Source organism: Ceratotherium simum, chromosome 12 (genome assembly GCF_057802395.1).
Source record: "Ceratotherium simum simum isolate JZ-2026a chromosome 12, ASM5780239v1, whole genome shotgun sequence".
Lineage (NCBI taxonomy): Eukaryota > Metazoa > Chordata > Mammalia > Perissodactyla > Rhinocerotidae > Ceratotherium > Ceratotherium simum.
The window spans coordinates 69,519,606-69,534,476 of record NC_141911.1 but is presented as its reverse complement, the minus strand read 5'-3'; the positions used below and the strand labels follow the sequence as shown (position 1 = coordinate 69,534,476).

Here is a 14,871-nt window from a genome sequence, read left to right as displayed (position 1 = left end):
AACACAAACTGCTTCTGAATGAAGGTAAATATTTCCCTACAAAACCCCCCAATCACTGTGTAGTTTCAATGTATCCCTCTCGCCTTCAGCCCCCATTCTGACAGACTTTCTTCCTAGAATGTATAGCCAAGGCCATTATCTAGCTTCAGCCATTTCTCTCCCAAAATCCAGTGGGCTCAGACAAAAGGTGGCAGCAACTGAAACAGGTAGGAGGAGAGAAGAGCATCCATATACCTGAGGAGGTGAGGGCTGAGCTGTTTGGGGTGCTAGTAAAGTGAACATTCTGGGCAGGTAGTGGTAGAGAGAGATCAAACAAGGCAGAGGCCGATAGGAGAGGTAACTGATGGGGAACTGGCAAGTCAACCTTAGAAGGATGGACTAAAGGCACCTTGTCTAAAGCATGAATGAACATAATGGGCCCTGGACGAAAGCGTCCAAGGAACAGCCAGACCATAGATATGATATCTGAAAGCAAAGACAGCATTGCCAAAATAATAGCACAAAGAGGCACCCACACGCTCACATCAGGGGAACGTGGCCTATGTAAATAATGTAATGGCTTGGCCATAATATCCCAAAACACAAGGGCAAGGTCAGCAACTCTTTAACGTCAGTGGAACTACTCATTGATATAGAAATACAGGAAGCTGCATCTCCCAAAGTGGCCTCTACCTTAAACAAATTGTCAGTGTTACGATTTTAAAGGCCACCTATGTAAATCACACCAGTAACACAGGCATAGCAATCAGCACTATCCCCATGGGTCTAGCATATCAAGTGGATAAAGCCAAACTGAAAGGCAGTGTCCTTTAAACAACTAATTTTAGCAACAATAAGAAAATTAAGTACCACATAACCCATAAGATAGGATCATGGAAGGAGAGACAGAATAATAACCATGACTACACTGAAGAACAAAAACAAAAAAAAAATTCTGCTTACCTAAAGAATTTTTTCCTCTGTAGTTGCTTTAGTAATGTCGGGAAAATACTTGCTCCATGGAAAACCAAGCATTGTCTAGAACACACCTTCCCGCTTATCTGATTCTGATGCTGTGGAAGCTATTTTAAACTCTGTAAGTTGTAGATAACCGAGAGCAAAGCAAAATAACTCTTATCTATAGACATGCAACTTCTTTCCGACTGAGTGCAACTAACCTCCCTCCCTCACTGTGGAAAAGTCCAGTTGTGTCTCCGTGTATACAATGATCTCAATATTCTGGAACTATAAATGTGTCTGTCTAAATTCTCATTTGAACTGGTTATAACATCTTACCAGTGACTTCTTTAGTGATTAAGCAAAATCTTTTTTTTTTTTTTTTAAATTTATTTTTCCCCCAAAGCCCCAGTAGATAGTTGTATGTCATAGTTGCACATCCTTCTAGTTGCTGTATGTGGGACGCAGCCTCAGCATGGCCGGAGAAGCGGTGCGTCGGTGCATGCCCGGGATCCGAACCCGGGCTGCCAGCATCGGAGCACACGCACTTAACCACTAAGCCACGGGGCCGGCCCTAAGCAAAATCTTTAACACATGTTCATTTTATATTTGTATGAAAGTCACGATTTTACCTTTTTTGAAAATTATCTTTTAACAGTAATTTTTGAGAAAACAATTAGTTACTTTTTGAAATTTGGGAGAAGTATTGATATTTACCAGTAATGTTTTCTTAGTTATGCTGCTGGATTTAATCATAAGTATAGCTATTGCCCAGGAAAGGCCAGAGCTTTCAGGACCTAAGGGTGATGAAGCGCCTGACTGATCAAATTAGAGGCGAACAGTAAGCCGGATAGAGTGTCCTCAGTAGGATGGAGGGGAAACAGTGTTTCCATTCGTGCTGGAGAAGGGCAGGGAGGACAGAAAAGAGAATGGCCTGACTAGAATGGGAGTTCTTACTTAAGAGTAGAGAAGATCTCTGTTTTTGTAGTTTTGTAAATACATGGCTGCATCCCAAAGACAATCCCATCCACTCTGTTCGTCAATAACACACCGAATTAGGACAATGTTTGCTCATCAAGAGCCTGACAGAGCATCATTTCTCCGTCTACGGGTGTGTTCGCTACATTCACTCTTGGTTTTCAGGAGTTCAATGAACATGATTAATCTCATCACATCCTATAACTGCAAAAGCCGTGTGAATGTTCAAAATGTTAGCGGCATATGACTACAATTAAACAAAAGTGAAGCCTTGTCAAAAATTGAAAATGGTGAGAAAAATGATGTATGAGATGCATAGATAGAGGATAAATGTGATGATTATAAAATTCCTCTGTCCAGGATTTCTTCTTGAGGATTGATACTGGAAGCAAGGGTTTTTTGCTCAGATGAAGGCTTAAAAGAATAAAATACATTCTGAGTCTAAGGTGTCACGGGCTCACACAGAGAAAACAGAAAATACACCTCAGACCTCTCAATTCAAGGATATTTTTTGCCATAAAAATAATTAACTTTTTTTAATAGTCCAAAAATGGTAACATAAATTTTACCATCAACACATAGCATTTCTCACACAGCACTTGATTGCAGAACCAAACCAATATTCAGGAAAGTATCCTCAGAAGTGGCTAAAATTTAGAGCATTAAATAACTTTGCATCGAAAGAAACTATAGACAAGAACATAAGAGCCCTGGTTTCTTTACGGTGTAATTTCTCAATGCTAGAGTTTTCTTTATTAAAAACTTCCAGATGCATAACCTGTATAGTAGTCCTATGACACACTGTCAGGTTGGCTGCTTAAGATCCTGGGAAGTTGTCAGTATATCTATAGGGTTTTGGAAGTAAATCTAAGGGATACAGTCTGTTTGGTTAAATGTCTCTTTTGCAGCTTCTAATAGCTCTGGCTGGCATTTACGATCTTTCCAGCCTTCAGTACTCAGTCAGCATTCCTACCTTTGCCGCTTTACCGATAATTGTCTTCTCTCAAAAGACAATAACTACAGTAGTTAAAAAAAGAAAAGTTATTTTTCTCTTCCAGACTTCCTGGAAGTCCACAGTTTGAGACTATAAATTGCTCACCAAAGCTCAATAACTTCTATAGCTGCAGTCATTCTATTAGATGTTCTATTAAAGAACAATAGAATCAGTCATTCTATTATCTATCTAATAACACAATTGAGGAAGGTGTCACCCTCAGCCAAACTACTGTCCACAACCAGCGACTCATACGGAAAACAGCACTGCTGACAACAGTGGGCATTCATTTCCGTGGCAGGCAGAGTACTGTCTCTCAAATTCCCTTTTGCAGTATTATTACAGTATGCTGTACCCAGATCTACACTTGCTCTCTGAAATGTACTATACATATTACTCAATATTGGCTAAAATATTGTTAATTCCTGAAGATTTTTCCTATTATTATTTAAACACAGATGCACAATTCATATATTCTCATCACACTCTCAATTTAAATTTCAATACATACGCATCACCAGTTTCACACAAATAAGAATCAGATCAAGTAAGAAAGTCTCAAAGATCATAGAAGCATTTTAATAACAACTTTTTCACAATATAAGTATTCTATAAACAATATAACTTGGGGGTAGCTATTTTCATATATCACTTTGCAAACTAAGTATTAACTATTAGTTAAAAAATCAATTGCTTTAAATAAATATATAAAAAAGGCAATGGATTGCTGTAACTTGGTGATAAAACCCCATATTAATATCTAGAATTAAACAGTAAGTAAAAATATAAAGGAAGAAATTTGAAAAAACACAGAAAACTCATAAAAAACAAGGACAATATTGTGACTTGAAGAGGAAAAATAAGTAATGAGCTAGCCCTGATGGCCTAGTGGTTAAAGTTCGGCATGCTCCGCTCTGGCGGTCCGGGTTCAGTTCCAGGGCACAGAACCACACTACTCGTCTGTCAGTAGCCATGCTGTGGCGGTGGCTCACACAGAAGAACTAGGGGGACTTAAAACTAGAATACTCAACTATTAAAACTTGGGGAGGAGAAAAAAAGAGAGAGGAAGATTGGCAACAGATGTTAGCTCAGGGCGAATCTTTCCCAGCAAAAAGAAAAATAAGTGACTTTAAGAAAAAGGATTCTGTGAGACATCGCTTTCCTGAAGAATAGGACCATGCTCAGCTGCACAGTGCATTCTCCTCACTTTCCAGTGCTACTGGATGACTACAGCACCTTTGCCGGACTGTTACAACCCATTAAAGAACAATATTATATTAATAGTCATTTCTGGATTCCATTCATTTTAATAAATAATTTTGCTTCCCTCATTCCTAGTAAAGCTTCTAGTTACAGAACTCTGGAAATGAGTATACTGTGTTGACAATACATGGCATCTCTGGACACAGGAGCTGGGATCACACTGGGAACTGGCCCCTCAGTCATTTTCTAACAGTATCCTACGGAGTCCTGAGGTTCTTTGGAGATACCTCAGGGGCCGTCATGGCAGAGGCGTGAAAGAGAAAGAAAGAGCATATGGGGTTTTGGCCTCTGCCCCCTCTGAACTCCGAAGTCAACCAGTGTGTAGCTAACACCGTATCTGATCCCATACACTGAGTTTTCTCATAAGATTTCATTTTTTTAAAAGGTTCAGCCTCTTTAAGAAATGTTGGAAAACACCTGAGCTACTTGATCTCCAAGATCTGCATTAGCTTTAATATGTTTTGGCTCACAAAGTCCTCAGAGAAAATGTTTAAAAGGCATGGGGATAAGAATATTAGTGTATGTAAAGAGATAAACCACAATAAAAGTCCTCAACCAAGTCGACAGATCTTCATTATGATCCTCATGCACTTTTAGAGAGAACCTTCTAGAGAGAACTCTACAATAAGCCCCAGATACCCAGATACACACCAGAACCCCGGTATGGAGCTCATAAAGGACACTGGTAGAATGGACTCTCAGCCCACTCCCTCGGGAAGAGGATGCAGTTATACCGTGAGACCACTTAGCATCAGCATCAGGATCTGCCCCCAAGGGTCACCTGATCCTGACCCCCTTAACTCACCTGACCCCCAACCAGGTTGATAACATCTTCAGAAAGCCATTTATTTTAGAAGCTTATTTCCATTCGAACTTCATCTGCTCTGACCTTGAGCCCTAACTCTTTCAGTAAAAAACGATTTTTAGTGTCCCAAGATTCTATGGCAAAGCCCTAGAATTTGCCAGCAATTCTAGCGTGACTTTAAAGTCAAAAGATTGGTTTTTGTGTGTGGTCTATGGAAATGTTTTATCTTATGATCATATCACGTACATCTAAAACATGCCGGCTGGATTCTGGAGTCCTGGAGACACAAACCGGAACTTCACAATTCCTAGAAGGGTAACACAAACAACGTGCCTTTAACAGCTGCCTGAATCGACCTAAGATACAGGAATGCTGGGAAAGAACTGTGTCAGTTTTCCAGGCATATCATCTTAAGGATCAAAAGTAAGAACACCATTCTGGCCCTGTAACAGACTTGAAAGAGAGACTCCTATGAGATTTTTCTCTCCCATTAGCTGCCACAAGAGCAAAAGAGGATGCTGGAGACAGAGCTATAATGGAGAATTCCTCTGACTCTCCAACCATCGTCCAGATTGACCTTATAATAGGAACTTGAAGATACCAAGCTTGCTAAGTATGATGGTCAAGAGACAGGATTCCAAGAGACTGTGGGACATGGGTGGCTTCTCCTCCCCCTTTTTACTCTTCCTGACATGTGAACTCTTTGGTAAAGAAAGGAAAACAGACTCTACCCCTGCCATGACCAGGCTACTTCTAGTCAGACATATTCTGACTCAGTATTACCATAAGGTACAAACTGGAGCTGACTACAGTCCATCCAATTTACTCAGCCTCTTAGCCTAAACGTGAAAACTGTATTCAGATATGTGCTGACCACAGTTCAAAAACAAGAATAAAAACTTCGTGTACATAATCCAGAAGCCTAGAGCTTCTAAAATCTAAATTATTAATATACAAATGAATAGACACAGTTTTTGACACTCCTGGCAAATCAGACTAAGCAATCAAAGGAACACAACATAAGAAAAATAACGCATTTCAACTATCACATTATGTGGTAACTGAAGTTGAAATGGAGACTCCAGTTGAAATGACGTCAAAAGCATGACAGTGATTCAAATGATGCTTGATGCTAAGAAATTACTTGTAAGCACAAAATTCCCAGCTGGTAAATTCAACCACATTTAGTTCATTTATTCTAGCTATTGGAATACTAGCCTCAAGTTCGTATCTGTGAATTTATCTACTAAATAATTAAACTTTCACTAATATAAATGTGAAATTTACTAGATTGTTTTAAATATCTTAAAGCTGATAGGACATTCTCAGCTTCAAACACAGATGGAGGAAATTATTTGCTTCCTCCATTGATTTTTTCCATTGCAAACAGAAGTCAAGAGAGAGAAATCAGCTAGGACTTTAGTCGAAAAGGAGCTGACAGAACAGAGGCAGTCCCACTCTTCGGCTCAGTTCCTCCTCCTTGTGGTCACAAAGGGAAGCTGCCTGCATCTGGTGACATTTCTTCAGGGAATCTTATTTAAATGACTTACGGAATAGTCATTTGAAGGAATACATGATACCAATGAAAAGTGCTCCATTTTAATTTGTAAGTGATTTCCACTTACCTCTGCCTTCCATTCTTCTGCAATACCTCCTTCTTAGGAGTCGATTTTAAAATATTTTTTTATTTTATTTTATTTTTTGAGGAAGATTGGCCCTGAGCTAACATCTGCTGCCAATATTCCTCCTTTTTTTCTTTTTTCTCCCCAAGATCCCAGTAGATAGCTAAATGTCATAGTTGTACATCCTTCTAGTTGCTCTATGTGGGACACTGCCTCAGCATGGCTTGATGAGTGGTGCGTTGGTCCTCGCCCAGGATCTGAACAGGCGAACCCAGGGCCACCAAAGCCAAGAGCGTGAACTCAACCACTACATCACCGGGCCAGCCCCTAAAATATTTTTTAACTGCAAGGTTACTGAACACATCCCAAATGAAACAGTAACTATGCATGTCTAAGAATTCAGTATGTGGGTATGCCACAGTCACTTTTAACAAAAATTGACAAAAAAGTGTTAAATATCATGGTGCATTAAACCACTGCCTGGAACTTCATTCATATTGGCCAATCAGGGCGGGTGGGGCTGCTTCTATGTTTAGCGGTCGCTTACTGGGCTCCAGCCTGCAGCCCGGTCTGACTCATCCGTTATTTTCACATTCCCAGCTTCCAACAAACCACCAAGTATTGTTTATAAAGTGGAAAGATGGAATAAAAAGACTTTTCATAATAGGTTTTGGATGGTTTCCACTCAAGATAACATAGATTGATGTTATTTTGACACGTGTTTAGCGAGGTTCCCCCTGCACCAGGAAATGTCCCCTGGACTGTAAAACAGTCCTGATTCTGGCATGATCTCCACCAGTTCTCCATTTACCTAATCTTGTCGATGAGAGCATGCCCTCCTTCTCCATTCCTAGACCTCATTTTGACATGCGAATACTGTTTTTGTAAATGCCATGTAGTCAATTTTGCACAGCTACAAACCCATCAGAAGCACAATAGGTCATTATGGCCCTGAGAGGCTGCTTGTACCTACACATTCTTCAAATGAGCTGGAAAGGATTAACTCTTGTGCAGAATTTATGCCCTTCTCTTATATAATTCCCAGCTCATGGAAACACAGAACTACTAAGGTAAGAAAGAGAAAAGAGTATTAGGAGAAATCGCTTCTTAATAACTTCTAGAAAAGAGAAACAGAAGAAAAGCTAACAAACAAGAAGGCTGCTTCAAGAGGCAATTTGTCCCTGGTCCTTTGGGTGACAGGGCATTTTGCCAGCTGTCACTACTGGACCAACTAAAGTGTTACACCCAGACTGCTGTACTCATTAGGACTGAGACCATGTAACATGGAGGCTTTGAGGCACTCAGACATCACATTGTATTGTGTGGCCTTACAGGAGGAGGGGAATGCCTGCTATTCTCATTTAAATAACATTTACAGCATTTTAATTTGCTTTCTTTCCACACACCAGTTCTCAATATTATTTACCTTACATAACTGAAGATCTACACATGATTGTGCCCTTACCTCATGAATTCGTTCCCCTCATTGTATGGCTCATTAGGAAAAACGGACAGCATAAGTGAAAAACCGTGTTAGTAGGAAATACAAGCTTTATATGATAAAGTAAATGTATGGTAACAAGGTAATTTAAATGTCTTCTCATATGACGTGAGAGGATAGAGAACCTTAAAGCTGCAGTTAACATTTATTTCCACCCAGAACTGAGACAATGCCACAAAGCCACTCCCCAGAGGCTGTATCACTCACATTTATGAATCCAGGATATTTTTACTTGCCTACATTTATTCTCATTTTGTACACAATCATTTTCATAGACCTGGAGGAGGTATAGGGACGTTAGAAGTTATGTAGTATATCTTTTTCATCTAGCTAAACCCTCTGAGCTGGTGACCAGCTGTGCTACATTCCATCATTATCAGTGAACACAGAAGAGCTGGGTCCAGTGGTACCGTTCAGTACCACCAGGCAGGAAGTTTCAACTCTTATTCAACCCAAATCTCACTGTTCGCAGGAGAAATGTAGAATAAATCACCACCCTATCTACCCAACTCTTTATATATTAAGGGCACTTTTTGTTTCAGTTGGGGATCACTGTGGGTAAACCAGGTACCAGCGTACCTTCATCAGACCACAAATTCTCAGAAAGCCACAAGCCAGGGGAGGCTATACAAATCAGGTTTTTATCCATTGCCAGAGCTTTTATTTGTAATCAGAAGCCAGATCTTCTCATACTGTGGTTTTCTCCTAGTGTGCATTTCCCCTTTTTTTTTCAATCCTTAGTATTCACAACACGGAAGAAATTTTGGTCACGTGCTGCAAAGCACACTGCTCTTTTTCTTGGTTGCACTTGTCATGCCTGTAACTTCATGTTGAAATAAATGTCTGTCTTCCACACTGAAATGTAGGCTCCAGGAGAGCAGCACCAAGTCCGCCAGTTCATCAGCACATTCCCAGCACCTAGCATGATATTTGGCACCCAGCAGGCTTTGTACCCAGAGAATCAACAAACGCCCTTCAAAATCATTCTAGTCCAACACTCCTACTTTGGGGATAATGAAAATAGAGTCTGTAAAAGTATATCTTGGAAATGACTTGCCCAATATTGTATAACGTGTTAATAACAAAGCCAGGATTAGAACGCCGGCTTCTTTATTGCCCATTCACATTCTCTGCCCATTACACCACAGAGGTTCTTATATCTAATCCCTCAGCAGGAAACACTGCTGATGAGTAAGGTACAAAAACCTTTGTGATCTAATCATCTTTTGGTTGTCTGCCTGGCTCCCAGTGTTCTTTATCTGTTGGAACACAGAAACCCTCTCATAAATATGCTGGGTTTATATATACTTTATGTAGGACTCCAAGAACAGAACCCAAAACAGAATTCTACAGCCATAGCAAAGAGCCAATTTATTCTCTCCTATGAGAGTCAAGTTTTACAGAGGCCAAGCCACAGAAGCCAGCTGAGTTTCCATGGTTCAGCCACTGCTAAATCAAATATTCTGCTATACAGAGCTGCAATTTGTATGGTTTTTTTAAGTTTTATTTTGGAGTTTCTTTAAAGTAAATATTCAAAAAATAGAGCTTCTCCTGAGCACATGAAAAAAGTACATGTGAATTTTCAGAGGTGACAAAGATGATCTAAAATCAGATTGTGGTAATGGTTGCCCAACTCTATATATTTTAAAATCTTTAAATCATACACTTAAATGGGTAAATATTATAAATTATACTTCAATAAAGCGATTTAAAAATAAGCTTGAAAATGAGTCAGATAAAGTTCTTCTTTTTGTAAAGATACGGTATGAAAACTGTAAAGACATTCTTTAATGTCCCCACGCTCTTTGAAGCCCAGGTTCTATCTATTTCAATCATGGTTTACCTACAAGGTCAAAAGTTTTTCCCGAAATTTTGATAAAAACAATTTAGTAGACTAATATAAATATCTGTAAAGAACCAGTCTTCATTGATGTAGCACCAAGAGAGAGTGACTCATCTGATTGTCTACAAGAATATCTACAGATATATTTGTTTAATTAAGCATAGTATTCTAGTCCAAAACCTGCCATCAACTAGCCATTGGGTTTCAAGAGAGTTATACATCTCCAGCTCTCAGTTCTCCCACTTACATCATGTGTCCCCATGGACCAGATGAGAGTTAAGCAGCACATAATATATTTAGAAGAACAGTAACTGCTATCATCTAATATGCCAGACTTTAGGTCAATTATCAACCTATGAGGAAGTCAGGATTAGCCATTTTTTTGCAGATGAGGAAACTGGAACATAAAGAAGTTGATTAGTTTGACCAAGGTCACATAGTTATTTAGTAGCAGACCCAGGATTCCAACCCAGAACCGTCCAGCTCCAAAAGCTATACTCACTCTCTATTCCTCATGAGACTTGGGGCTTTGGATTCTGTCAGATGAGGGCATGAATCCCAACCTTGCCTTTACTATGTTAAGTTAGTCACCTTCTCTGAGCCCAGTTTCTTCATCTGTACAATGATATTACCAATACTTAACTCTCAGGGTTGTTGTGAAGATTAAATGAGAGTGCTTCCCCTACAATCAGAAACCATTCAAGAACAGTCTTTCTCATCCCTCTCCCACAAAACTTCCCTCCTACATTTAAAAAGAAAAAAAAAATCTATAAATTCTATGATTTCCTAGTGTCCTATCTGGATAAACCTCACTGGGACTGAGTTCCATCCAAAGCAATTAGAGTGAGCACAAACAACAGAGCATTAATCCTTTGCTATCAGTCCTTGGCTCTCTGACGGAGACTGTCAACAAGAGTGTCAGCTTCAAGGGTGGGTATCTGTCCACAGGAACTGAGCTGAGGTCACAGACTTGTCTCATTCTGCCCTACACCAGATGTCTGGGTGACAACTCTTCATCACTGCAAACCAAGGTGAGAGCCAAACCAGGTGGGACCAGCTGTATCTCCTGGCTAATCCTCTTGGCCTTAGGCATTCCCTAAGACAATACCTCGCTGACCGTAATTCAAAATAACTCGTTTTCCCCTGGGATACTATTTTCAACATAATGCTTTTATTTTGATGATGTCTAATTATTCCACAAGCAGAAGAGAGTGTTTCCATAACAGTGATTTGTCAGCAAGAAACCTGTTTGATTCTGTGTATTGGAATGTACACCTTCAAATGTTTACCTCTCAAGGAACCTGTGAAAACTGATGTAATGTGGAGCTCTAGTGGTGGCAAGAAAGTAAAGCAGCCATTTCTTTGGTGAGAGCCAAAGAAAAAGCCGAGGGAATCACCATTTATTATTTATGTATGTTATTATAGTGAAATCACCCTTTATTATAAAATTAGTATGTTAAGAAGAAAAATGGTTCAAAATGATCTTCCAAGATAATATATGGTAAATATAAATTTAATGGCTTTCTTCCAGATGACAAGTTAGACCTCAACAACTAGCTTACATCAAAGATGACGAAGCAGTTATATCCACAAAAAACAGAACTCAGTGCTGTGGTTGTCACTTTCCTACTTTTTACCAAGTTCACTGAGAATCCTATTAAACACTAGTTATTTTTCACACAGCTAGCAAGAGTACTGTAGACAGAAAACGCTAGACTCTAAGTGGTATGATCAGTCCTGTACCAACTGTCTCGGGAATTTAAATAATCCTCACAGGCTGATGAGGTTGTTTCCAGCTAATTCCTGCACTAGAAAAGTGCCTTCCTTGAATTTCTGGCTTCTGAGGTCTTTCCCAACTTAAAACAACTAAGAATGAAATCCACAATGTCAAACATTAACTCTTTGTTGTCCTGTTACCTAATGTATACATCTTCTCAATTGAAAGGGCTTTGTTTAAAAAATATATAGCTCCATTATGGTCAACCATGTAGCAGATCATAAATAATAAAATTTTTATGGAGCCAGGAGTTGACATTTGAAATTTCTAAACATGGTGCCCGGTTTAGCTGTGTCAAAACAAGTTACCATGAGGAAAAAAAACCTCAGAATATGAAAAAATACAGGAACTAGCCTTTCCTTATATAAGTATTTAAGTATCACATTCCTGAACATTAAAGCAAATGTAAAAGACTCACTTTTCCATAAGATAAAAGAAACTAAAATGTTCATAAATGCATTAACTACATTTATCTGAAATAAAAAATCTCAAGACTCATGGGAGTTTTTCATGGCTTATACCAGTTGAATCCACTAGATATTTTCCAATGGACATATTCCAAGGGCCTCTAAATCGTTAGGTCTATATAGATGACTGACTACCAAGCATCAGAGGTCTGTGGATGAAGATTTAATGATTACCCAGGGGTTTTATTCATTGACGTCTCTCTTCTCCATCTTTCTACTAATATGCTGTCATAATACAGTTCCCTTAAGCTACACAGAAAAATGCTAAACATATAAGAACCATTCCTAAGGAGTCACTGAGAATGCAACAGTTTGTAATGAGAAGCCCAAGATAAAGAATTTCCTCTCAGTCCTCATCTTCAGTTACAGAAGAGGAGAGAGAAGCTTTTTGATAGACAAGAATAAAAGCAGGTGAGGAAGTTAAGGTGGTTTACTAACATAATTGCATGTCAAAGGGAACAAATGGAAACCTGAACTGATGCAATTTAGCCACCAGGGAAGCCAGAATTTAACGTGTTCTGCAGTCCTTTTCACCATAGACATTGAACAAAATTGAAGAATATTTTTCAATCTAAGAACTTTGTCTTTCTGCAGCATCTTGCCTGTATTTGTCTTGGTGATTATCTCTACCTCCTTTGCTTTCCCATAACAGACCTTGGTATGCTGCTTAAAATAATATTGGGGTTTATTTGCCATTCTTTTGACTGAGACATGTTGATTTTATTAAAGTAAGTTGGGTCTGCGTTCTTTCTTTACTGTTACTACAGGTAGACTTGACAGACACAGGACCTTTGTTTTACAACGCTCTGTTACAGAGGAAATCTTGTTAAATAAGTTCCATTTTACCTGCTGGGCAGTTGCACTCGGAAGGTGCTTCTCTTGCGATTCTTATTTTAGCCATATGTTCATAGGATTTCTGTAGAAAAAGAAGTATTAACAACCATCAGTAGCCTTGTAGAGAAATGGATTCTTTAGGGACTCTCTGGCCATATGCTTGATTTTCCAGCATTTCATAGCCTGCATAACTAACGTCTACACGTGTACTTGGACTTCAGTCAAAAGGTAACAGTACCCAAGCCCTAAAGAAAGAAAATGACCATTGACATGGTTTCAGGACTGCTGGACTTGTATAATACCTTTCTCCATTCTTCAACCAACACCACCCTCTCCCTCAGCTCAGCATATGCAGTCAATGCAAAACCCTGGCATTAACAGGCTGCAGTTCTAGGTAAGCTCTGGGTTTAAAACAGCCAGTATTTCATACACGAAGGTCCACTGCTTATCATGTTGTGCAGCAACTACTGCCAAATAGCCTCTCTGTTGGAAAAGCAAGTTCCAGAACACCCCCTAACTCTGATCTAAAGCCACCCCTGGTTTTGATAAACATAACGTAGATTCCTTTCAACTCTCAACTCCGATGGCTCTGCATTCATAAACACCCCTAGCACTGCATCCTTTACAAAAAATAAAGCTACTATTTTTTTCTTTTTAAACATTTAATATGAAAACATTCAATGTATGAAGTGATTCATTTAAAATCATATACAGGGTTATTTCACTTTTAAGAGTGATTGCCGTTTGTATATTAATGACACCTATGACCCTAACCTTCTCATAACATAAGAAGGATATAACAGATGCTGTCTTTACAAGGAATATTCTCCACAAAATTGGAAAAGAGTCACATGCACTCCAGAAAACTGAAAAGAGATGAAATGCAACCCTGCCTTCTGGCCACCCTTCCCCCTTTTAGACCTCCATATATGTTTAGCATACAAACATTAAGAAGAGTGAGGGAGATGATAGAGACCGAGAGGGTGACATCAAAGGATGTGCATATACAATATACGGTGCAGCCAGCATAGACGGTCGCCTAGCGTATGCACACACAGCCACACCAAGGATGCATACAGTAAGGGTAGAGGCTGCTCGTGTACACAGAATCACGTCTGTGCAAGATGTTAGCCACGTGCAAAACACCCCAGTCTTTCACACCTGGGCCAGAAGTCGCTCCACTTTCTCTTGCACCACTGCTTTGAGCTGATCCAGGCAATCAGGCAGCAGACGGATGGAAGGGTCCCCTTTGGCTGATTCCAGAGCGGCGATCCTCGCCTGGAGGTCGTTGGTTTTCACCCCCAGGTACAGACAAGACATCACGGCCACCACTGACAGGAGGGCCGCCACGGCCGTGCACACGGGCACGGTCCGGGCACAGCGCTGCCCGGCGGGGCTCGGGTCCTCGGTGCCCAGCTCCCGGCCCCCTCCTTTCCCTGCATGCTTCTTCACCAGCATCGTGGCGGTCGGCTCCTCGGCTTCGCCGCCCACCCTCTACCACTTCCAATAATCTTAAAAGGAGAGAAAAGAGCCGGTTCCTCCAAAGTTCAGTGCCAGTGGCTGCACAACTAGTTGGCGGAGTGGGAGCCGGGGCGCGGAGCCGGACCCCGCTCTCCTCAGCGCGGAGACCCGCAGCCGTGGACCATCCTCCTTTCTTTTCCCTCCCAGCTGGGAGTGACAAGCACCCTCGGTCCAGGGACTGGTGACAGTACGGTAAAAAACCCCAAAGAACCCCCCCCCCCGGATGCCCTCCTGGCCCCTCTGAGGACGGACACTCCTTCCGAGGTCCCCGAGAGCGGCCGCGCAGGGTCCAGGGGACAGCGGGCGAGGCGCTGGAGGGGCGGCCGCTCG

At 40.5% G+C, this 14,871-nt stretch overlaps 1 protein-coding gene across 1 annotated transcript in view; it reads right to left on the bottom strand.

Annotated features, from left to right (window-relative positions):
• Positions 1–14,501, bottom strand: part of COL25A1 (collagen type XXV alpha 1 chain) — a 445,780-nt gene extending 431,279 nt beyond the window's left edge. The window contains exons 1-2 of the mRNA XM_087437749.1: positions 14,182–14,501; positions 13,033–13,102 (exon numbers count right to left, since the gene is read on the bottom strand). Coding sequence (XP_087293875.1) covers positions 13,033–13,102; positions 14,182–14,478 — 367 coding nt within the window. The 5' untranslated portion in view covers positions 14,479–14,501. The remainder of the gene's footprint in view (positions 1–13,032; positions 13,103–14,181) is intronic.
• Between the last annotated feature and the right edge of the window lie 370 nt (positions 14,502–14,871).